The 24752-nt window shown below is 37.2% G+C and overlaps 1 protein-coding gene and 1 pseudogene across 2 annotated transcripts; one reads left to right on the top strand and one right to left on the bottom strand.

Annotated features, from left to right (window-relative positions):
- LOC143857598 (putative disease resistance protein RGA4 pseudogene) lies at positions 1-7087 on the top strand (annotated as a pseudogene). The gene is made up of 2 exons (XR_013238728.1): positions 1-2759; positions 6864-7087. The product of XR_013238728.1 is annotated as a putative disease resistance protein RGA4 pseudogene (transcript).
- A 4882-nt stretch (positions 7088-11969) lies between these two features.
- Positions 11970-16136, bottom strand: LOC143858296 (UPF0481 protein At3g47200-like). Its single transcript, XM_077368946.1, has 2 exons — positions 15543-16136; positions 11970-12768 (listed from the first exon to the last, which is right to left on the bottom strand). Exons 1-2 carry the CDS (start codon positions 15954-15956, stop codon positions 12022-12024), a joined length of 1161 nt encoding a protein of 386 aa, XP_077225061.1. The 5' UTR covers positions 15957-16136; the 3' UTR covers positions 11970-12021.
- Between the last annotated feature and the right edge of the window lie 8616 nt (positions 16137-24752).

The following is a 24752-nucleotide window of genomic DNA, read 5'->3' on the forward strand; positions in this document are numbered from 1 at the left end:
ATGAACATGAGAATGTGGGTCTGCGTATCCGATCATCACTTTGATGTTAAAAGAATTACAAAACAAATTATAGAATCTGCAACTAAGGACGGAAGTAACCCCTCAACCATGTATCTATTGCAATCTCATATTCAAATGTTTCTATATGGAAAGAGATATTTACTCATCTTAGATGATGTGTGGAACGAAGATCATGACAAGTGGGATGAGTTGAAGACTTTATTGAGTGGTGGTGCAAAGGGAAGCAAAATAATAGTAACCACTCGTAGTGAAAAGGTTGCCATGATCATGGGTGCACTTCCACAACACAAATTAAAAGGATTATCACAAGATCATTGTTGTACGCTGTTCAAAGATAGAGCATTTGGGGCAGAAAGAGTAGAAGAGACTACAAACTTGGTAGCAATTGGGAAGGAGATTGTCAAAAAGTGTAGAGGTGTTCCACTTGCTGCAAAGGCTCTTGGAAGCCTAATGTTCTTTCAACGCAGTGAACACGAGTGGTTGTCCATCAAAGAAAGTAACACTTGGAATTCAATAGAAGATGAGAATAAAATTTTATCTGCATTGAGATTGAGTTGTGATCATTTGCCATCACATTTGAAGCAATGTTTTGCATATTGTGCCATATTTCCTAAAGATCATACAATCGAAAAGCATAAATTAATCCAGCTTTGGATGGCAGAAGGCTTTCTTCGACCATACACAAATAGCGAAATGCTGATGGAGGATATTGGCAGTCGATATTTCGATGATTTGTTGTGGAGGACTTTTTTCCAAGACGCAGAGAAAGATGAATACGGCAATATAACAAAGTGCAAGATGCATGACCTTGTAAGTGATCTTGCAAAATCAATTGTGGGGGCTGAATGTTTAATGATGAAGACTAAAGAGGCTGGTAGCATTCGTAAAACAACTCGGCATTCATCATTCGATTGTGGAATAGAAGTACCATCAATGAATTTGAAGGCCCTACAAAAGGCAAAGAAGCTGCGTACATCCCTTTTATTTGGTCAAACAATCCACAGAAAAGAGGTCCCTTATAACATTTTCTTAAGTTTTAGGTACTTGCGCGTGTTGGATCTAAGTTGGACTAACATTAAAAAGCTGCCGATTTCAATTGGCAAGTTGAAACATCTTATGTATCTAGACCTCTCTGAAACTGGTATTAAGAAATTTCCTAAAACTATTTCCGACCTATATAATTTGCAGACATTAAAGCTCTTGAATTGTAGATCACTTCAGGAGTTGCCTAAAGACATGAGGAAGATGATTAGTCTCAGACATGTTGAAATTGATTTACTCCAATCATCATATAATACTGATTTATTTGAACGAGTAATGTTTCGAGGAACAATAAGACTGACTAAGATGCCGGCTGGAATTGGACGACTCCATTGTCTTCAAACATTGGGAAAATTCATTGTTAGCAAAGAAAGTGGACGTGGAATAGAAGAGTTGCAGGATTTAAACCTCCAAGGGAACCTAGAGATTGAAAAACTTGAGAATGTGAGAAATTCTACAGATGCTAAAAAAGCAAACTTGAAGGGGAAGCCAAACCTTCTCCTTTTGTGCTTATCATGGAGCGAGAAGGTGGATGCCAATAACATGCTAGATAATGACGAGAACATTCTTGAAGGGCTCCAACCACATGCAAATTTAAAAAGGTTAGGTATTTATGACTATACTAGCTTGAAATTTCCAACTTGGATGATGGATAATTCATTGCTCTCTAATCTGGTTGAAATCCGACTGGTAAGTCGCAAAAAATGTGAGCCATCTCCCACCATTTGGGCAATTGCGCTTCCTCAAGGTTCTCGTCATCGAAGAAATGAATAATGTGAAGTATATGAGCAATGAGTCCTATGACAATGACTCTGTAAGACAATTATTCCCCTCATTGGAAACACTTCATCTTTACAGTATGCCTAATTTGGAGGCGTGGTGTAGAGAAGTGGGAGGGGGAGAAATACTTCTATTCCCTTTCCTTAGTTCATTGTGGATCTATGAATGCCCTAAGTTGAAGAGTTTACCACGATTGGCTCCATCATCTCTTACAAATTTACGACTAGTGGGAACTAACGAGTTACTGCTAAGGTCATTGTCGCACTTCACCTCACTTGTATCTCTTCGTATTGGTGGGTTTCCAGACATGGAGTCAGTACCAGAAGATTTGCTGCAGAATCGTACTCTTCTCAAGTCATTGGAAATTAGCACATTCCCAAAGCTAAAATCTCTTCCAAGGGATCTAGACATTCTTACTACTTTGGAAGAATTAAATATTGACGAATGCAACGAGGTTGAGGCGTTGCTAGTGGGATTGCAGAACGCCCCCTTCAAAATTTTGCATATCGCATGCTGTGATAAATTGAGTTCTTTGCAGATCAACGATGCACAAGGCTTGAGTTCTATTACAGTTCTCACTATTTTATCTTGCAAGAATCCAGTATCTTTGGGAGAAGGACTGAAAAATCATAATGCACTTCAATACTTGTTTCTTTTGAATTGTCCTAAACTGGTGTATTTACCGGAGTCGTTAGGCAACATCTGCTCCTTGTTTATTGAGGATTGCCCTTCCTTGACTCGTTTGCCATCAAGCATTAAAGACCTCACCTCACTCTCTGCCTTATGGATTAGTGGTTGTCCCCAATTGGAGAAACGATGCCAGAAGGGGAGAGGCGAGGATTGGGACAAGATAGAACACATCCTATGGATCAAAATCGGCAGCCTAAGAGTATAAAATCAGTCTTCGTTATTATTAGGTTTGTCATCTCCTACTCTTTTTTATCTTTTTTTTGCAATCATAGCAACATTATATGATGTGTTCTTGTTGCCCATTTTTAGAATTTTTATGTTTCCTAATTAGAATTTATGTTTTTTTTTTTTTTTCAGATTCTGATTTTTCTATAATAGGGTTGATACAATTGTGCATTTCGGATTTCCTTGATTTGTGTATCTTTTTCATGATTTATGTGTTATATTTAGAGGTATGGGGATTTTCTATTGATTTAATTTATTTATATGATCCCATCTTATCCCTCCTTTTTATGAACATTTTGTGTTCTTGAGTTCCATAACCTTTACCCCATGGCATGCCTTCAAAGGCTAACTACAAATATCAGGAAAAGCAACATCCAGCCATATCTCAATTATAAATATCAACATATGTAGAAAACAAGAGAAAAGCCAGGAAAATGGAACAAATTGCTTGGTTAATATTAATAGAAGTAACTCAAAATATGTTGGGCCGCATATCGCGACAGGATTCAAACCATTAACTTTCTGAGAAACCGAGGTATGTGGCTTGTTGATCATTGCCCCCTATGTCTTGCGGATGGGGAATCTGCGGATCATCTATTTATGCATTGTTCGTTAACCCGGTCTATATGGGGTCGCATATTTCTGAGATTTGGGATCAGCTGGATTTTTCCTAGATCTATTGAATTGTTGTTGCAACAATGGAGCTTTGTGCCTTGGAAGAAGAAAGGAAAAATTTTGTGGGAAGTATGCTTGCTTGCCACTTGGTGGGTGGTATGGAAGGAGAGAAATGCGCGGGTGTTTGAGGGAATGTCCAAGGCTCCTCATTATCTTTATATGCGGATAATTGCTTTGGTTATTAATTGGACGAGATGTCATCCATCTTTCCGGTTTGTCTCAGCGTTTGATCTTTGGGAAGGATGGGGGGTGGTGTGCTTGAGTAGTGAGTGGGCTAATAAAGTTGTGCAGTGATGGGAACCACTGCCTCAAGGAGTGTTAAAAATAAACTTTGATGATGCTTGCTTTGGGAATCCTGGTCCAGCCGGGGTGGGAGGTTTATGTCGTGATGATGCCGGCAAGGTTCTTTGGTCTTTTTGGGGCCCTTTAGGTGTGACTGACGCTACGGAGGCAGAAGTCCAAGCAGCTTTCAATGGCATAAAAAAGGTGAGTAGGGACCGTCCGAAGAGTGTAATTGTTGAAGGGGATTCGTTTAATGTTATCCGGTGGCTAAGGGGTGGGATAAGGGGTGGGATAAGGGGTGGGATGGCTCCACCTTGGAGGTTTTTGGATCTTTTTGGCGAAATGGAAGATATATTGGCGGAATCAGATATTGAGTTGATTCATGTTAGAAGGTCTGCTAACGAGAAGGCAGACGCTTTGGCTAGAAGAGGGGTGGTATGCATCTCGATGAATTGGTCTGATCAATTTCCTATTTGATGGCCTAGTCATTTTGTAATTAGTTTTTATTTTTTATTTTTTGTTCTGTATCTTTGGGTATTCCCTTTCGGGTGTCCCTTCTGTTTCTTTTATAATATATGCCATTTCAAAAAAAAAAGTAACTCAAAATAGAAATTAGGAAAAAAAAAGGAGTTATGGGTGAATTCAGAATTCTGTTATTTCAAACTAGAATTTTAGTCCTTGGTGTTATTTCTTTACCGATAGCATATCCCTTTTTCCAATCCCATTTACTATAAAAAAAAGTTCCTGATTTACTGCTATGAGGAAATTTTATGAACATAAAGAAATACAAACTGTGCAAATAAAACTTAATGATCATGGACAGTTAGAAAAAGTTACTGGAATCATAAGACAAAGGCAATCCCATGAAAAAAATAGAGTTTTAAATTCAGTTTTGTTGAGGTTTTGAATCTACCATTATCAGGTTTTAAACTCAATTTTCTTATGGCTTTAAACCAGTTATTAGCAGGTTTTGAATTCAGTTTTACGAAGATTTTATCATTGAATTTTGGGCTGATAATCATACAGAAAACGCAGAAAACGTCAAGTGATTTTAAACCTGTAGTTAGCAGGTTTTAAGGCCAGTTTCCTTGAAGTCTTAAACCTAGTATTAGTAGGTTTTAAAATTAGTTTTCTATGACCATATTAGTGTTTTCATGGATGTATAATCCTCCATCGGAAAGTCATGCTTTGAATGCTTGCACCTTGGACGTACTCAACACCTTGAGGTTAATGATTACTTTTTGGACAGATTTCTGCTTTCGAGTATACTTCACACAGATGTTAGCATAGTCACTGTTAGTGTAGTTAAAATAGTTCTTATTAATTGGCACTAGCATATTAACTGTAAGCATGATTTACAACATATTTGAATGGCAGTCTCATAGTCACTATTACTGCAGTTTAAATACTCTCATAAGGACTGTTGCATTCTTTCTAAGATCCTCTTGAAATTTGCATGCTGATGCAAGCCATAAGGGTTGTTTTTCAACCAACTAAAAGTAGAAAATGATCCAAAAGCCCTGTTTTTGTTTGGATTGCAAGAAAAACATTTCCTACAGAAATTTTTTCTTGGTAAAATTTTTTCTTTCCATGATTTAGTGTAAAAAACTAAAAATGATATGATTATAAATAATTTAGAGGGATAATGTCATAAATTGATGGTGCCTCTGAGTAAAAATTCAATAGTGTCAGTTCAAGTTATCGTTTTCTATGTGTAAAACAGTAACAACTTCTAGAAATATTTTCCTTTTCTAAACTTCTCCAAGGAAAATAATAAATTCCAGCCCATTAGAAAAAACAAACTTGTCATTTACAAAAGCTTCTTTCATCCTTCAGTTTACCATAAAAAAAAATCTGTTATTTAGTTTTTTTTCTTTTGAAATAACCTGAAATTTTAAAAGCCTGTTATTTAGTTGTAAAAATCTAAAGCTAAATAATAAGGGCTTCTAGTTTTTGTCAAGAAATGCAAGTGTAAGAATGCAAAGCGTATATTGGGTGTCCCTTTTATTCTGCCTGGGGTGCCTACTATTCTTTGGTTAGATTAAGCAAGTAAATGTAGTAGTTAGCCTAGATTAGGATGTTTCCATCATTTTCTTTATCTTTCTAAGATTATCTTTACCTTTCCCAGTTTATCTGTTTAGTGCTTTACATAAAGCACTAATTATGGCTAACTGTAATCAACCAAGATCGATAGAACTCTTTTGATTTTATCATGGTATCAGAGCTATTGCCTCAGGGCAGGTTTTGGGTTCAAAACCCAATAACTACTTGATATTAGAAATCCACATATATGTACGTGCCATGTGAAGGGGAGTGTTGAATTAAATAACACCAATTCTAACAGCTTAAGCTTTTGGAGTAATTGGTTGTTTCACAATATTATATATATAGTATATTGTAGATATGCTAATGGTTTTGAAGTTAAATGTGATTATTTGAAAATAATGTCTGCAGTAGTCTTAGAAATGATACAGTTGCATCCAAAGAGGCCTTAATGTCCCATTTGCAAATAAGATTAAATTAAAAATAACCTTATTTGCCAATAAGAATCAATTTTAGTGGCACCCAAAGAGGCCTTTAAATTGTAGTGATGTCATGGTTTGTGTGTGTTTAATTAGTTGTATGTGTGTTGGCATATTCAGAAATTGGTTTCTTTTTTTACCCTTTGAGTCGAGTTGAGGTTATGTTTGTGCTCCGATGGGTCTGTTTTATATGGACAACATCTGTCCTCAAAAAATTTTACATGTTGTTTACTATAATCTTGTAATGAGAATGGTAAATGCCCAAGTACTGATTGATTTCAGTCTAATTTCAGTCATGGTATAATCTCATTTGTGTCATAATCGGCTTGTGTTTAAGTAATTATATTTGTTTTGGCACATTCAGAAATGTGTTTCTTTTTCTTACCCTTTGATTCGAGTTTAGATTATGTTTTTTTGAGTTTTGATGCGTCTGGGTTTTATGGGGAACTTCTTCCCACATAGTGTTTACATCTTGTAATTATAATGGTATATGCCCAAGTGTTGATTGATTTCAGTCTCATTTCAGTCTTGTTTGTTTCTTGTAGTTAGTATTTCATCATGCTCCCACACATATTTATAGGTTTTTACATAAAGGTTCTGTGCTATGTTATTGTCTTCTTATTGCAGCTTGTGCCTCTTCATTCCGCCGGCATTCCTCGGATTTTAGGTTGATTGTGCCAAATGGGAATTTTGCCATTACAGCTAGTCACTGTGTCCAATGCAGGTGCGGGCCAGTGAATTTCAAGTAATTACGGGGCATGCCTTTTCATTTCCCTATTAATCTCTCATTTCTTATTCACCTGGGATTCTTCATTCAGTTCCTTTCTTCGTTTACGCTATGCTGTTTGGATTTTATTTTTTTTGCAGTCTATATTGCACACCTTCTCCTTTGGCAGTATCTTGTTCAAGCATGCAATGTAGGAACAGCAACCTCATGCTTGGGAATGTTACTTTGCAACAAACCAGTGCTGGGTGTAATGTCTCTGAGTGTACATACAGTGGTTTTGTTAATGGCACAATTCTCACTAGGTGAGCTTCCCCCCATTATAACATTTCTTGGCTTCCTACGTTTGAACTGCATTTTTTAGTGGTGAACTTTTTGTGATTCTGCAGGTTGTCCACATCTCTTCAACCTCGATGCCCAGGTAAAAGTTTGATCACCAATTCATACTATTGAAGTATAAATGATTAAATAACACCAACTCTAACAGCTTAAGCTTTTAGATTAATTGGTTGTTTCACACATACAATTTCAACAATGTGTTATGTCCCACGTGTACGACCAACCCAGAAAAAGAGTGTTCACATTTGAGGTGGAGTATTGAAGTATATATGATTAAATAACACCAACCCCGACAGCTTAAGCTTTTGGAGTAATTGGTTGTTTCACACATACAATTGCAGCAATGTTTTTTACACTTTTACTGCTTCATATTATTCTTTTCAGTAGATATTTTGTTACTTTTTTTATTCTAATCTCAATAAAATTGATGCAGGAGAACATCAGTTGCCTCCTCTCATAGCCCCACCTTCTGCATTGAGTTTAGAGTCCTCCTATCCCGCTCCTGATGTTATTTTTTTTATTCTAATCTCAGTCAGGCGGGCCCAGTAGCATTGGAATGAGAACGCCAAAGTCTTCTGTGTCAGGAACCCCGACATTTCTTGGCTTGCCTCCTGCAACTGGCCCTTCTGTAAGTATTTTTGGTTTCCTACATGCACTATTTATGTCTAGTATTCAGTATGCTGGTTTTAGGATGGAGATGAACGAGGGATTTTGTATTTTTGCTATTTTTCATTTCATTTCGGTTCATGTCTACCCAAGCTTGGGCAAAGTAACCCTTTCTGTAATTTATTGCAATGACTATTATTCAGAGTTCAGTAGAAAGTAGTTGGAATGATTGTTAAAGTTTTTCCAAATAACTTGTGTAAAAGCCTCAAACTTATGTATAATCTTGTTGTCTTGTTAGCCATTGTTCTTGGGGTATTTGTGTACATATTGGCGAAGAACATTGAATTGAAGTGGTTATTCTTGCTCAGTAATGAATCTTGAATCTCTATGCAACATCTATTGGTTGATTATATACAGCTGAGCTTTGTTGTTGGATTATTACTATGATTATTGAGTTTGGGAAGTAGAAACATTGGCCCATCTCAATGGTACACTAGCTTTCTCTTCCTAGGCCTATTCCAAAGTTCTTTATGTAATCAACGTTGATTTGGAACAAGTTTGTATTCATAGAGTTTGTTAACATGTGGATGAATTTCCACCAATCTTCATGTTCCTGCTTTGCAACTCTTCCCATGTTCAAACAAGGTATGAACAGAGATAATTAAAAAAAGGGTTTCTCTAATTTGGTTCTTTGAGTTGGATTTCAATGCCAAAGCCTACTTCAAAATTCGGTTATAAAGCCTACAATATTTGGAAACAATTGCAGAATCCAACTACTCAAAAAATTACTCGATTTATCTTATAAATCCTCAAACACTCTTAAGGCTATAAATCACACTTTAAGGCTATAAATCTTATATTAAAACTGAACTTCTAGATGATGAATCCAAAGATACAGCTTCTCGGATGAGTATGTAGACTTGAGCAATACATTTTGAACAAAAGCACATAGAATTCAACTAGTTATGTAGAACTCCAGAAATCTAAAGGTTCTTTGGAAAAACAAACTAAAAGGAAACAAACTACCAACCAGTTGCAAACAAGCCTATCATGCTTGATCTGGAAAGAACTTGAGATCTCCTTAGCACGCTGCTAAGGAAATTCAAAGAGAGTGAACTTACTACCCAACCCACAATCAAGGGAGACAACAAAAGTTTTATTCAATGTAAAAATTCATCAAAGCTTTACATCTCTTCGGTATTTAAAATAATTCAATAATCCCTAACAGCCAAATCTAGATTTCTATATAAAAATTTTATTCTAACTTGTTCTCAATAATGAAATGAAGTAGTAATTGAGTTCAAGTCATATAATGTCATGACATCCTAAAAAATTAGAAATCGATGCTAATAAAAAAACAACTAAAGAAATGGAATAACTGAAGATATTGAGATGAACCCATAATGTGGCTAGGGTGTAGCCCACTAGCCCTTGATTGGATTTGTGTGACATTACACCGAGACATGGCAGCTGTGCGTAGCTAGAAATCTACCTGTCGCATTGCAGAGAAGAAATCTCCCCAAACATTTATTTGCTAAAAAAGTAACAATGGAAATTGATTTTTGGTCTCTCATGGGAGATTGGGTTAGAAGTGTGAGTAGCTAGATGATTATTGCAACTTGGTTCCCTTGGTTGGTAACATCACAAATCAAGCACAATCATAAGTGACTTGACACAGGTTGGCTCACATGTAACATGTACCATGGCCTTGTATTCAGTTTGTGTGACTCAACCTCACAATTGATGGATCTTTCTTGCTTTTCCATGTCAGTGTATTTCTTGCAGCAAATGTTTTATAAGCTATAGTGGACATCTTATTGGCCAAACCATGCTCGATTTGCATTGAATAGGTTATGAGTTATGACCCAATATAGAGAAAGTAATATCCCTTGTCTTTGTAAATATTTGAGCTACCTTAAAGTTTATTTGATATCTTCTTTACTGAGAACTTTGCCAAAATTATGAATTGTATGAAAGGGATTGGGATTTTTCTTATGCAATCAATTTAATGTGTTAGAAAACATGCTGAATGATTGCCCCTCCCCGATTCTTATCAGCAGACAAAAGAGGTTGGCCTTGAAGCCAATGCCTCTGTACATGGGTGACTCATTGAGATCCTGACAACACCTTAGTATTCTCCTCCCCTCTTCGATGTACAAAACCCCACGAGAATGCATGAACTAACTACTCACATTGACCATGTTACATGGATTCTAAATGGGCGAAGTACCCGTGTCGGACACGTCTTGGATTTTAATACTTTAGTATTCACTAAGACACTTAGGCCATGTTTGGCTGCCATGAAATTTTTTTCCATAGAATTTTAGTTTGTCAATTGGTGTGAGAGGGCGAGGGAAGTAAAGAGTAGAAAGAGCATGAGTGAGGACTGAGTGAGAAAAAGGCTGAACAGCAAGGAAAAATAAAACTCTATTCAAAATACAATTTATATTTGTTCTTGTTTTCAGCCTCGCAAAAGAAAGGGCCTTACTCCTGCCCTTCCACTCTTTCCTTCACTCGCCCCCCTTCGCCCTCTGCCACCACTTCATAAACTAATAGAAAAATATTCGTGTTTTGAGTTTTGCCCATGTAATAGTAATTTTCTTAACTGGAAGTAAAACATTTTATTTACTTAACCTATTAAATTTTCAACATATTACTGGGTACAATCATATTATTAGGTAAAAAAATTAAAATTTGAGAATCGATTAAAGCATTTTAGTAAATTCGCAAATAGTTCTTTCTTGTTCTTCTCTTATTGCTCATCTCATCTTAACCAAGTTAATGATATAGTTCCATAATAAAGTTGATAGGTACTTCTGCCAAGGGAAAAATTTCCAAACTTGGCCTTAGGGTCTGCTCCAATTGACTTAAACGAGTTGTAAACCAATCATTTATGGTCAAAGTAAACACTTTTCCTCATTAGTCATTGATGTTATAAATGGATTCAATCACCATACACACTTATACAACACACTTGAATCTTGTTTAAAATAAGAAGAAAAAAGAGAGAGAGAGAGAGAACGAAAGCATCACAGAAGGTGGGTTTGGAGAGTACATTTTAAGTGAAAGAATTATCTTTATACGAAAAAGTTCGGTCCGAAATTCTGGAATTTCTGTCCGGAATTTCAAACGGGAGTACCAAATTTCGACCGAAATTTCGGTTTTCCGAATGTCCGAAATGGTTACCGAAACCGAAATTTTAAACCATGGCTACTACCATATCTTTTCAATTACCGCATGTTTTGAGTCTTACACATCCTAATTGTTTCTTAAATGGAAGTAAAATATTATATTTACTTAATGTATTAAATTTTCAATATCTTAATAGATATAATCATTTTGTTATGTAAAAAATTAAAATTTGAGAATCAATTAAAATATTTTGGAAAAGTCAAGAATCGTTCTTTTTGAGGTTTTGACACAACGGATCAAACACAAAAAATTGTTGCTGAAGCATACTGTCCAAAATATGCCCTAAAATCTACTAGGGAAGAGAGAGAATCCTAGAATCCACTAGGAAAAAGAGAGAAGAAGAAAGAGATATAGAGAGAAATAGAGAGACAAAAACTTCTTTGATTGCATTCCAATAATGGCTTTCACATCTTTACATCATGTATTTAAAGCAAAATTTAGAATCCTAGCAATTACAATTGCCATTAATAAACCAAACCCAATAATACTTAAAACGTCCTGTCAAAAACATAGAAAGCAACCAATAAAAAAAGAACTCCTAAAACTCCCCCCTTCCTCCCTACTAAAGATAAAACGAGACACTAATCCTAATGGAGAGAAAAGAAAGAAAGATGGTAACCTACTACACTTGGGAAATATAATCCTAATCAATCAAGAAACTTATCATCAACCCTTCAAAAGAAACACTAATATTCCAAGGGAAAAAATTTCAAACTTGGCCTTAGGGTCTGCTCCTCAATCAACTTACACGAGTTGCAAACCAATCATTTAAGGTCAAAGTAAGCACTTTTCCTCATTAGTCATTGAAGTTATAAATGGATTCAATCACCATACACACTTACACAACACACTTGAATCTTGTTAAAAATAAGAAGAAGAAAAAAAAGAGAAGGAAGGCTTCACAGAAGGTGGGTTTGAAGAGTGTCATCCAGATTTGTAGTACGAGAGAGTTGTGTACACAGTTTGTGACACTGTGAGGGCCAAAAGGAGAGCTGCTGCGAGAAGGGCGATCAAACTCCAAGGGCTTTCGAAGTACTTTTCCCTGAAGTTGGAACGCCACTTGCGAAATCGTTTCTCCCACTTTCTCGTTCTCTTGTTGTAATATTCGTTCAAGGGGTTAATCACATGGAACAATGTAAAGTTTGGGATGAACCCCATGTCATGATTGAGCTTTTGAATGAGCCTGACGATCTCGTCATCATTTTTATCGGTTCTAATGGTACCTTCACGATTCAGCAACTCCAAATCCTGGATTGATTGGATGAGTCCCCTAATGCAGGAAACATAGGAACTGACATGGTGGCTTACGCCTGTATGAAGATGTTCAAAGGCTATGAGATTGAGGAGTAAGGACTCAGTACAATCATAGATCTTGATCAATGGGAGGTTAAGGATTCCTTTCTCTTTGTCGAATGCAAATCCATCTAGGCTGTTTTTATCGCTTACGCCAAACTCCACTTTGGCATCTCTATTAAACGCCTTTGCGGAACACATATTTTCTTGTCCTTCTTCTAGTTGAAAATCGAAGTCTCCAACCATGCACTTCCTAGGAAGGGCCAACATGCGCAAGAAGGTGTTGGAACCCAAGACCTTTCGAGCATCCACTTCGAAGACAAAAATACTTACTCTATAAAAGAAGTTTACCACGAGACCATTTATATACTCGGTACTCTGCACATTCAAGTTAGAAATAAATGAAAATAATAGCGAAAAATTACACACAAAATTTATCAACTAAAATGCACTCATGTTTTTGTCGATTACTAAAATTAAAAGCCTTTCGCCATAAATAATTTAGGGAAAATTACATTTACACCCCCTCTAGTTTCTGACATATCCACTTCCACCCCTATAGTTTAAAACGTGACAAATACACCCCTGTAGTTTCAATTTGTATAAGGTAGGCTCCCTCAGTTGACGGTTCGTCCACAGATTGAAGGGTTAGGATGATCTGATGGAGCTGATTTTTTGGGCACACCCTATCTATGTCAGGACCCATCAAATGAACGCTTTGGATCATCCAAATAATGTGGGCCCATACCCGAATCCAAACACTACCAAAAAATCATCCAAATAATGTGGGCCCACATTGTTTGGATGATCCAAAGCGTTCATTTGATGGGCCCTGACATAGATAGGGTGTGCCCAAAAAATCAGCTCCATCGGATCATCCTAACCCTTCAATCTATGGACGAACCTTCAACTGAGGGGGCCTACCTTAAACAAATTGAAACTACAGGGGTGTATTTGTCACATTTTAAACTATAGGGGTGGAAGTGGATGTGTCAGAAACTAGAGGGGGTGTAAATGTAATTTTCCCAGTAATTTAATAATGCTTTCTCTACTTATTTGTTTTCTTAACAAGATTATTAACATATTATTAATGAAAAATTCGCAAAACCTCTTTGCCGCCCTAAATAGAAATCATCCGTCTCATCTAGGCCTACTATGTCTAAATAAAAGAGATATTATATTGTCTCTCCACGAATTTGTTTAAATCTGCAGTGAGTCCCACGTGATTGGGCTATCCAAACCATTCATTTCTTAAGTCGATGGTTAAATAGCTTCTGCTCCGTAAATCATCTCCATAGGATGACAAGTAATGGAGATTTTATTAATCTTTGATAAATACGAAAAGCCCTGTTTAAATAGAACACTCAAGGGATAAACATAGAAACATCTAGAAAGGTCTTAAGATAAGTATGGAAATAAATAAATCAATATTACCCTAATCTAGACTGGTATCCGAATCAATCCTAGTTGCTTAATCTTGCAATGAACGATCCAACGGTGAGATCTCAAAAGAGTCAAATCTCAGATGATTTTATATATATTCTGATGTAGGATGATCTTAACCCTCCGATCTGAAGAGGTCTTTGTAATGTTCCATCCCTCAATATATCGGAGGATTAGAATCATTTTATGGACATGACATATTTAAGTTGGGTAGACTAAACGAAGGGTTTGGATAATCAGGTTATCCTAACTATATAATCAGGATCTATAAAAAGGAGAACTTATATCATGCCCGACCATGAGATTATAAAGGGCGGAGAGAGAAAACCACCTCTCCCTTGATTTTTGAACCATTTCCTTGGTTAAAAAACCAAGGCATAAGGTTTTGTCTCTACCTGCCCTTTACATTCTCACGGTCGGGCATCATATAATTTCTCCTATAAAAGAGTGGTACAAAGTATAAGCATAGGTGACCTAAATTATGGCCCAAAAAATCCTCTGAATGCATGGTAAGGACACGGTAAAAATCACATCGATGCATCATACATGGTGGACCCATTGCCTTTTTTAAGGAAATAATATATGCACTTCCTCGTTATGATAATGAAATATATAGTGAAATATATAATGGAATAATGTGCCTTTACTTTTTCTCACTCCCTCTCTCCCACCCACACACCTAACAAAAATACTCTATCGGCCTTTGTCTTCGTCGCCCACTTCTAGCCCTTTACCGGTATGAGAAGACCTTCAAGAAACAAAACAAAATAAGAACATGGTCTTTGCCTAAGAAGGCAAGATCATGTTGATTTTGACGTGGTTGGTGTCGGCAATCATGGCGAAGCTAGAGGGGCTGAAATTCATGCTTCTAATGTGGTGTTCAAGGTGAGGATGTGGGGGAACAGTGAGCACCCCATTCATCCTCAAGAAGAGGTTCCAATTCCCAAATTTCAACTACAAGATAAATTGATACCGTTGTTTAGCCGAAACCCCATCTATTAAGATGATGCACCTGTGCAGCATTGGACAAGATGTGTTCACCTATATTTAGTAGAAAAACTAATTTGAACATGTTTTCTATTCAATAAATAAAATTTTCTTCTAGATATGGCATTTTTTCATGCACATTATGAGGGTACAACATAGGTGCCTCCCTTGATATTTGATCAAACGAAAACCTCTGAGGTAGTCAACTATCGGAGGATCAAATATCAAGAGTGGAACGTGCATGAATGCTCGAACACCATATAAAAGCTCTCTCTACATGTGTGTGTGTGTGTGTATATATATATATATATACACACATGTGTGTGTATACACACTCCCCGACTCAGAAAGCTTCTGCCTACACCTTCGTGCGCCCTCTATCTAAATCATCCGCAATGGCTCTTTATTTCTTGCTACGAGTTCAACGGTTGCTACGAGACTGTGGGTCTCTTTCTTAGATATATGGTTTAGGCTCTTTCCCGTCATCAAGGTTTCGATCTTTGAACCAAGCATAGAAATTTTCGTTGGTCTTGGTGGGTGACTGACTTTCCTCAACTAATGACATAGTCAAGTAGTATGGTTCGGTTGCTACGAACGTTACACCTGCTCTCTGTGGTCATGTGTGTATATATACAGATACATATGTAGATGGATAGATATAAGACTAAAAGAAGAACTAAAAAAGAGAGAGTAATTGGGTGTTTGTTTATAGTAGGTCTCACCTGATCCTGTGTCATTCCTTTTTCAACAGCTACCAACTTGTTGAGAACAACACTAAATTTAAAGAACCCGTCTAGGCCAAAAATGGGGTCATTGTCAGCATAATCTCCATGGTCACTGTAGACAGATTTGCGCATCATTTCGAGTAAGAAACATCCACCGTAGAACATTAGCTCCAAGAATTTGTTTATGTCTTTCCATTTGCAGTCAAGCTGGTCATAAGAATTCAATAACTCTTCCCCAACTTGCTGGAGAGCGTTCCAATAATCAATCATGGGTTTGTTTGATTTCTTGAGGAAATGAAGAACAGCTCTGACCTTATGTTCCTCCATTGGCATAAGTCGCGCCTCTCCATGATGATATGGACCCAAGGAGACGAAATGCGGGTCAAACGCTACATTATTGCGAATTCTCATAAACAACGGCACTCTCTAAATACATTGTTTATTCCAGAGATTCTCATTCCAAAGATCGGCAGACTGATGTCGCTCCTGAAATTGTACAACCCAATCTCTTCTTTCTGCCATTGTTCTTTGTTGTTCCATCTCTGCAAGCTCCTGCTAGTATATATTCTATAGCTGGTCACCTAATACTTACCATGAGAAGCTAAATCAGTGCTATATATATAGTCATGTAAGATGTTATTATTCTTTCTTTGAGGGAAACCAAAGAGTGATGGGGAAGGAAAGATGAGTCATTCCCTCTAACAAAAATAAGAAAAATAAAACGGCATCACTTTAGACAAAGGGGGAGATACTTGCCTAACAATGAAGACAAGGCATAAATGTGACTCAAAATCAAAATACTTGCCTTACAACCAAGACTGTTGGAAAGTCTAATTCAAACGGTGGTGAAGTAGTGGGTCCCACCCCAGCGAACGTTTTTGAATTTGTTTAGAAGTAGACTTCTAATGTTGGCCGGTTGTTGCTTTCTAAAAGTCTAAATTAGTTTTTATTTATGATCGAGTCTATCATCTAATCTTTAAGTAGTTGACTTTAGGGAAAATGGCTAAAAAAATGAGCTTTGTACGGACTATGACGTGGCTGTGGGGAGTTTTGTAAATTACCAATCAAAAGCATGGTTTAAAATTTTGACCGAAATTCGAAATTTCGGTTTTCGGTGGGGACCGAAACCGGTATTTGGCGAAATTAGAAATTTCACCATTTACCAAATTTCGAGAAAATGACTTTTTTATTTTTTATTTAAAAGCATTACAAAATTTCGGAATTTCGGTCCGAAATTCCGGAATTTCGAACGAGAGTAGCAAATTTCGACCGAAATTTCAGAATTTCGGTCGAAATTTCGGTTTAGGGAAGACCGAAACCGGTACCGAAATCGAAATTTTAAACCTTGATCAAAAGTGATGTTGACAGGTTTGGGTGAGTTTCGGACGAAAATACCCTCATTTTGAAAACAAACGTTTTTACTTTTTTTTTTTTTACCATTTTACTGTCTTTTCACCTCTCTCTCTCTCTCTCTCTCTCTCTCTCTCTCTCTCTACTTTTAAAACTATGTTTCTTAGATTATTCTATAAATAGCCGAGGAGATCCACTAATAAGACGATAATGTCTTGATTAATGGGAACACCCATGACTAACTATATACGGATCATATAATAAGACGATATTGTCTTGATTAATTGGGATATGTAGTGTAAAGGTAATGATTGCAAGAAAGGCGATTTGATAAGGGTTTGGAGAGTGTCATCCTGCAGGTTTGTAGTAAGAGAGAATTGCGTAAACAGTTTGTAACACTGTGAGGACCAAAAGGAGAGTTGCTGTGAGAAGGGCGATCAAACTCCAAGGGCTATCAAAGTTGGAACGCCACTTGAGAAATCGTTTCTTCCACTTTCTCGTTCTCTTGTCGTAATATTCGTTCAAGGGGTTAGTCAAATGGAACAATGTAAACCTTGGGATGAACCCCATGTCATGTATGAGCTTTGGAATGAGCCTGACAATCTTGTCAGGACTTTTATCGGTAATAATGGTACCTCCACGCTTCAGCAAGTGCGCATCCTGGATTGATTGGATGAGTCCGCTAATGTAGAAAACATAGGAACCGACATGGTGGGGTACGCCCGTATGAAGATGTTCAAAGGCTATGAGATTGAGGAGTAAGGACTCAATCCAATCATAGATGTTGATCAATGGGAGGTTAAGGATTCCTTTCTCTTTGTCGAATGCAAATCCAATGAGGCTGTTTTTTCGCTTACGTCAAACTCCACTTTGGCATCTCTATTTAACACCGTTGCGGGCGTAAGGGCTCGCAACGGTGTGCATGAAGGTGTTGGAACTCAAGTCCGTTCTATCATCCACTTCGAAGACACAAATATTTACTATTCTAAAAAAGTTTACCACGAGATCATTTATATACGTTCAAGTTAGAAATATGGGTGAAACACAATAAATGAAAATAATAGCGAAAAATTACACACAAATCAACCAGTTTCAAAATTTATCAACAAAAATCCATTCATGTTTTTGTGGATTACTAAAATTAAAAGCCTTTTGCCATAAATAATTTAATAATGTTTTCTCTACTTATTTGTTTTCTTAACAAGATTATTAATGAAAAATTCCTAAAATCTCTCTGCCACCCTAAATAGGGACTTGATCACCCCATTTTTTCTCACTCCCTCTCTCCCACCCACACACATAACAAAAATACTCTATCGGCCTTCGTTTTCATCGCCCACTTCTAGCCCTTTACCGGTACGAAAAGACCTTCAACAAACAAAACAAAATAAAAGAACATGGTCTTTGCCTAAGAAGGCAAGATCATGTTGATTTTGACGTGGTTGGTGTTGGCAATCATGACGAAGCTAGAGGGGCTGAAATTCAAATAACCTTCTTAAGGTGGTGTTCAAGGTGAGGATGTGGGGGAACAGTGAGCACCCTATTCATCCTCAAGAAGAGGTTCCAATTCCCAAATTTCAACTGCAAGATAAATTGATACCGTTGTTTGGCCGAAACCCCATCTATTAAGATGATGCACCTGTGCAGCATTGGACAAGATGTGTTCACCTATGTTTAGTAGAAAAACTAATTTGAACATGTTTTCTATTAAATAAATAAAATTTTCTTCTAGATGTGGCATTTTTTCAGTTGTCAAGTACCAGCTAATAATCTTCATTGTTAACGGGGCGAATTTAGTACCGTCCTATGGTGCTCGTGCGTTCATCCACGTATGAGGGTACGACATAGGTGCCTCCCTTGATATTTGATCAAACGAAAACCTCTGAGATAGTCAACTATCGCAGGATCAAATATCAAGAGTTGAATGTGCATGAACGCTCGAACACCATATAAAAACTCTCTCTACATGTGTATATATATATATGCATCCACATGTGTGTGTATACAGATACACACTCCCCGACTCGGAAAGCTTCTGCCTACACCCTCTATCTAAATCATCCGCAATGGCTCCTTATTTCTTGCTACAAGCTTAACGGTCGCTACGAGACTGTGGGTCTCTTTCTTAGTTATATGGTTAAGGCTCTTTCCTGTTGTCAAGGTTTCGATTTTTGAACCAAGCATAGAAATTTTCGATGGACTTGGTGGGTGACTGACTTTCCTCAACTAATGAGATAGTCAAGTAGTATGGTTCGGTTGCTATGAACGTTACACCTGCTCTGTGTGGTCATGTGTGTATATATACAGATACATATGTGGATGGATAGATATAAGACTAAAAGAATAACTAAAAAAGAGAGAGTAATTGGGTGTTTGTTTAGCGTAGATCTCACCTGATCTCGTGTCATTCCTCTTTCAACAGCTACCAACTTGTTGAGAACAAGCAGGGGCACTTGATTAACATGTCCTCCAAAATAACGTTACTGATTTTATAGAATCCGTATATGCTAAAAATGGGATCATTGTCAGCATAATCTCCATAGTCATTTTCAGTGAATTGGCGCATGATTTCGAGTAAGAAACATCCATCATGGAACATTAGCTCCAAGAATTTGTCTCTGTCCCTCCATTTGCGGTCAAGCTGGTCATAAGAACCCATCAACTCTTCCACAACTTCCTCCAGAGCCTTCACATAATCAGTCATGGGTTTGTTTGATATCTTGAGGAATTGAAGAACAGCTCTGACCTTATGTTCCTCCACTGGCATAAGTCTCGCTTCTCCATGATGATATGGACCCAAGGAGACAAAATGAGGGTCATATGCTTCATTATTGCGAATTCTCGAAAACAATGGCACCCTGTAAATACATTGTTTCTTCCAGAAATTCTCATTCCAAAGATCGATGGACTGATGTCGCTCCTGAAATTGTACAACCCAATCTCTTCGTTCTGCCATTGTTCTTTGTTGTTCCATCTCTGCAAGCTCCAGCTAGTATATATTCTATAGCTGGTCACCTAATTGGGTGTGTATATATACAGATACATATGTAGATGGATAGATATAAGACTAAAAGAAGAACTAAAAAAGAGAGAGTAATTGGGTGTTTGTTTATAGGAGGTCTCACCTGATCCTGTGTCATTCCTTTTTCAACAGCTACCAACTTGTTGAGAACAAGCAGGGGCACTTGATTTTCAATCTTCAACGTGTCCTCAAAGATAACAACATTAAATTTAAAGAACCCGTCTAGGCCAAAAATGGGGTCATTGTCAGCATAATCTCCATAGTCACTGTAGACGGATGTGCGCATCATTTCGAGTAAGAAACATCCATCGTGGAACATTAGCTCCAAGAATTTGTTTATGTCTTTCCATTTGCAGTCAAGCTGGTCATAAGAATTCAATAACTCTTCCCCAACTTCCTCGAGAGCGTTCCAATAATCAATCATGGGTTTGTCTGAATTCTTGAGGAAATGAAGAACAGCTCTGACCTTATGTTCCTCCATGCGCATAAGTCGCGCTTCTCCATGATGATATGGACCCAAGGAGACGAAATGCGGGTCATACGAATTCTCATAAACGACGGCACTCTGTAAATACATTGTTTATTCTAGAGATTCTCATTCCAAAGATCGACAGACTGATGTCGCTCCTGATATTGTACAACCCAATCTCTTCTTTCTGCCATTGTTATTTGTTGTTCCATCTCTGCAAGCTCCTGCTAGTATATATTCTATAGCTGGTCACCTAATACTTACCATGAGAAGCTAAATCAGTGCTATATATATAGTCATCTAAGATGTTATTATTCTTTCTTTGAGGAAAACCAAAGAGTGATGGGGAAGGAAAGATGTGTCATTCCCTCTAACAAAAATAAGAAAAATAAAAGGGCGTCACTTTAGACAAAGGGGGAGAAACTTGCCTAACAATGAAGACGAAGGCATAAATGTGACTCAAAATCAAAATACTTGCCTTACAACCAAGACTGTTGGAAAGTCTAATTCAAACGGTGGTGAAGTAGTGGGTCCCACCCCAGCGAACGTTTTAGAATTTGTTTAGAAGTAGTCATCTAATGTTTGTCGGTTGTAGCTTTCTAAAAGTCTAAATTAGTTTTTATTTATGATAGATTCTATCATCTAATATTTAGGGAGTTGATTTTACGGAAAATGACTAAAAAAAAGGGCTTTGTACGGACTATGATGTGGCTGTGGAGAGTTTTGTAAATTACCAACCAAAAGCATGGTTTAAAATTTCGACCGAAATCCGAAATTTCGGTTTTCGGTGGGGACCGAAACCGGTATTTGGCGAAATTAGAAATTTCGCCAAATTCCGAAATTTCAAGAAAATGACTTTTTTATTTTTTATTTTAAAAAGCGTTACAAAATTTCAGAATTTTAGTCCGAAATTCCAGAATTAGGAACGAGAGTACCAGATTTCGACTGAAATTTCGGAATTTCGGTCGAACTTTCGGTTTAGTGAAGACCGAAACCGGTACCGAAATCGAAATTTTAAACCTTGATCAAAAGTGATGTTGACAGGTTTCGGACGAAAATACCCTCATTTTGAAAACAAACGTTTTTACTTTTTTTTTTTTTACCATTTTACTGTCTTTTCACCTTCCTCTCTCTCTCTCTCTCTCTACTTTTAAAACTATGTTTCGTAGATTATTCTATAAATAGACGAGGAGATCCACTAATAAGACGATATTGTCTTGATTAATGGGAACACCCATGACTAATATACGGATCATATGATAAGGTGGGAATTTTTCATCGTAGAAGGGATGGGTGGAAATACTAAAACAAGTAGCCGGTATTATGAAACTTGTTGCTTTAAAACATACACATTATCAATGGTTCAGATTCAAAAACAAACAATACACATTACCGAAGGTTATGATTGTGAGACTTTTAGGCATATGAGATCTAAACAAAGGGCTATCAGATGAACGACTCAGATCAATCAAAGGGTCATAGCATTGTATCACACAATTTCCCCTGAAAAAAGTAAATGGGGCTATGGGCATAATTAGATGATGTAAATCAATAATTTGTGGGTTCCCGCTCCCAAAAATCTTCTCCATATGATGATCCTAACCGTCCAATAAAATGAACAAGACGATATAGAAACCTCCACAAATCCAACGGTCAAGATCATATAACTAGCAAGATTTTTGGGGCATGAAATATCCACGGCAAGAGCGAAAATGAATGGTTTAGATAACAATGGAGGTTTTAGGGTTTTTGAAACGCATGTGAGAGGAAGAAGAGGGAAAAAGGTGGGTTTTGGGATATGTAGTGTCAAGGTAATAATTGCAAGAAAGGCGATTTGATAAGGGGGAGAGAGAGAGATTCAAGGGCATTTTCATCATATGTGCTCTTGATTGGTAATTTAGAAAACACCCCCCTGTCATGTCATAGTTAGTACAAAGCCCTTTTTTTAGTCATTTTTTCCTTGATTTTATCAAGTAATTATTTTTAGAGTTTCAATAGGAGTGTGAAAGTGGAAAACGTGTGGTGCTTTGCTCTATTGCACGTTTGAAACAACAAGCTTTATTTAAAGGCTATGTATTAGTTACTTTATGATGTGAATAAAATATACAATACTTTGAGAAGAAAAATCCTCTTCTATTCTATCTTTTTTGCTTCGTTTAGTTCTCAAAAATTTCTACAAAAACAAGGTATAAATTAGGTCATTTTGCTTTTTAATCTTTTGATTTTGATCTATTCTTCATCGGCTATGCAACGACATGTAATCTTAATATACAACAAGAAGACCAAAACTAGAGCACTCTATGGGTCCCACACTGCATGCATCTGTCATCGATACAATTGATTTGGTGGATCCCATTAGGACCAGCTATGTGATCTGGGTCTCACACCACATGCATTCCCTATCTGTAAAATTAAACAAAATCAAATATATAACTTTTTTTGGAAGCCTCTTAGGGTGCATTTCGATTGTTTGAATCAAGCATTGGAATCGAGATCGGATTCTAATTCCATCCCATTCCGACATTTGGTTAAAAAAAGAACGAAATCAGTGGAGCGGAATTGACACCAGTACTGTAGAATCATAGAAGAAAAGGCTGGAAATCATGTATCCCATCCCAATATGTGGTATTCTGCTTCCACCTAGGTCGGAATGAAATTTTTATTAAAAATAAAATTTCAATTAAAATATTATTTTAAAATTTAAATGTTTTCTCATTCCATTTTAGGGAGAATCAGAATATGATGCCAATTCCGACTCCTGATTTCGGCAATCCAAGCACAGCCTTAGAGATGCCTTATCTGATCAAGTTTCTAGGATTATCCAATTACTAAGGGTGTGTTTGGCGTACCGTTTGAAATAGCGTTTAAAACGTCGTTTTGTAAAATGGTGTTTTGGTTCAAAACGGTGTTTTGTCATACAGCGTTTTCATGTTTGGTTGGCCAGATCAAAACGGCATTTTAAACGGCAAACGGAGGTATTGTGTGTTTGGTTGCAAATGCCCCAAAATGGAGTTTTAGTGGTAAAATGACCAAAAAGGGCATTGTTTGGTTGGCTTCAATTTAACTCAACTACTCTCTAATTAGGCCCAATATTAAAAGGTCATTAGGATCTCATTCAAACACTATTAAAATTAAACATCATTGCCAAAAAAAAAAAATGGCTATACCTTTGGGGTTCTTCTCCTTCTTCTTCTTAACGGCCGGATTTGCCGGATTTGACGAACGAGTGGAGGCGTTGAGGCAGTGAGGCGGACGAGTGGGTTTGCAACTTTGCAAAGTAGATGAAGAAAGTAAGAAACTAGGGTTTCTTTTAATTCTTTTGTCTTTAAAAAATCAAAATTAAGAGATCATATAATGATATCAGCAGCCCCTTGTTTTGAATTAAATAGTAACAATTTAACAAATTTGTGTCCTCAAGAATGATATTAACACCCCCACTTTTTTGGTATTTGACGTAACGCATAAAGTCGCACGCATATATGTAAAAATGGGTTTTGGTGAGGACAAACACGTAAAAACCCACAGCCCAAAAACTCTGTTTAAAACGGCGTTTTGCAAACGGACCTCCCCACCTCCGTTTGCAAAACGCCGTTTTGAGGGTCGTTTGGCCCCAAGACGGTGTTTCAAACGCCAAACGGTATTTTAAACGGTACGCCAAACATGCACTAAGGAGAGAGCACTGTGTTGCCCACATTTTTAATGGATTCAATTATGAACGCTTCACATGCTTGGGTATCAACAGGTCGGATCCAAGTAAATTTCCTTGTATTCGGGTCAAATTTAGATTTGGCCTATTAATTTTTCTATTAAACTTGTGATCGTGTCCGGTCCATTTACACTCCTACATGCTAATTGGATAAAATAAATTTCCCTGTGATCGGGTTGAATTTAGATTTGGGTTATTAAATTTTCTATTAATTGTGTCCGGCCCATTTAGGCACCACCTACATGAATGGGCCTAGATCCACCCTTCTCTTTTGTTCCCCTTATTCATTTTTTTAGCCCAGTGTACTCAATATTTTCATTAATATCTTCTAAGTGGCTTAATAGCCCCTCCCACATGCTTACACGGCCAAGCTATTCAAAAAGGAGAGAGAGAGAGTCGATCTCATTAGTTTTCATTACTTGATCTTCATTGCCTATTTTAAATTATGGGACCCAGGTCAAAAGGGCCTTCCAACAGGCCCATATCCATGGCCCATCGTAGGAAACCTTTTCTAACTAGGTGACATGCCACAGGTCCAGCTTGCCCACCTAGCCCAAACCTACGGTCATATCTTCTCCCTCAAACTTGGGGTCCTAATGGTCATGACTTAGGAAGACGACACCTTCTCATCGGTACATATTCCTCAACTTTCAGCATGAA

Source organism: Tasmannia lanceolata, unplaced genomic scaffold (genome assembly GCF_043159265.1).
Source record: "Tasmannia lanceolata isolate RefF3 unplaced genomic scaffold, GAP_Taslan_0.1 ptg000025l, whole genome shotgun sequence".
In the NCBI taxonomy this organism is placed as follows: Eukaryota; Viridiplantae; Streptophyta; class Magnoliopsida; order Canellales; family Winteraceae; genus Tasmannia; species Tasmannia lanceolata.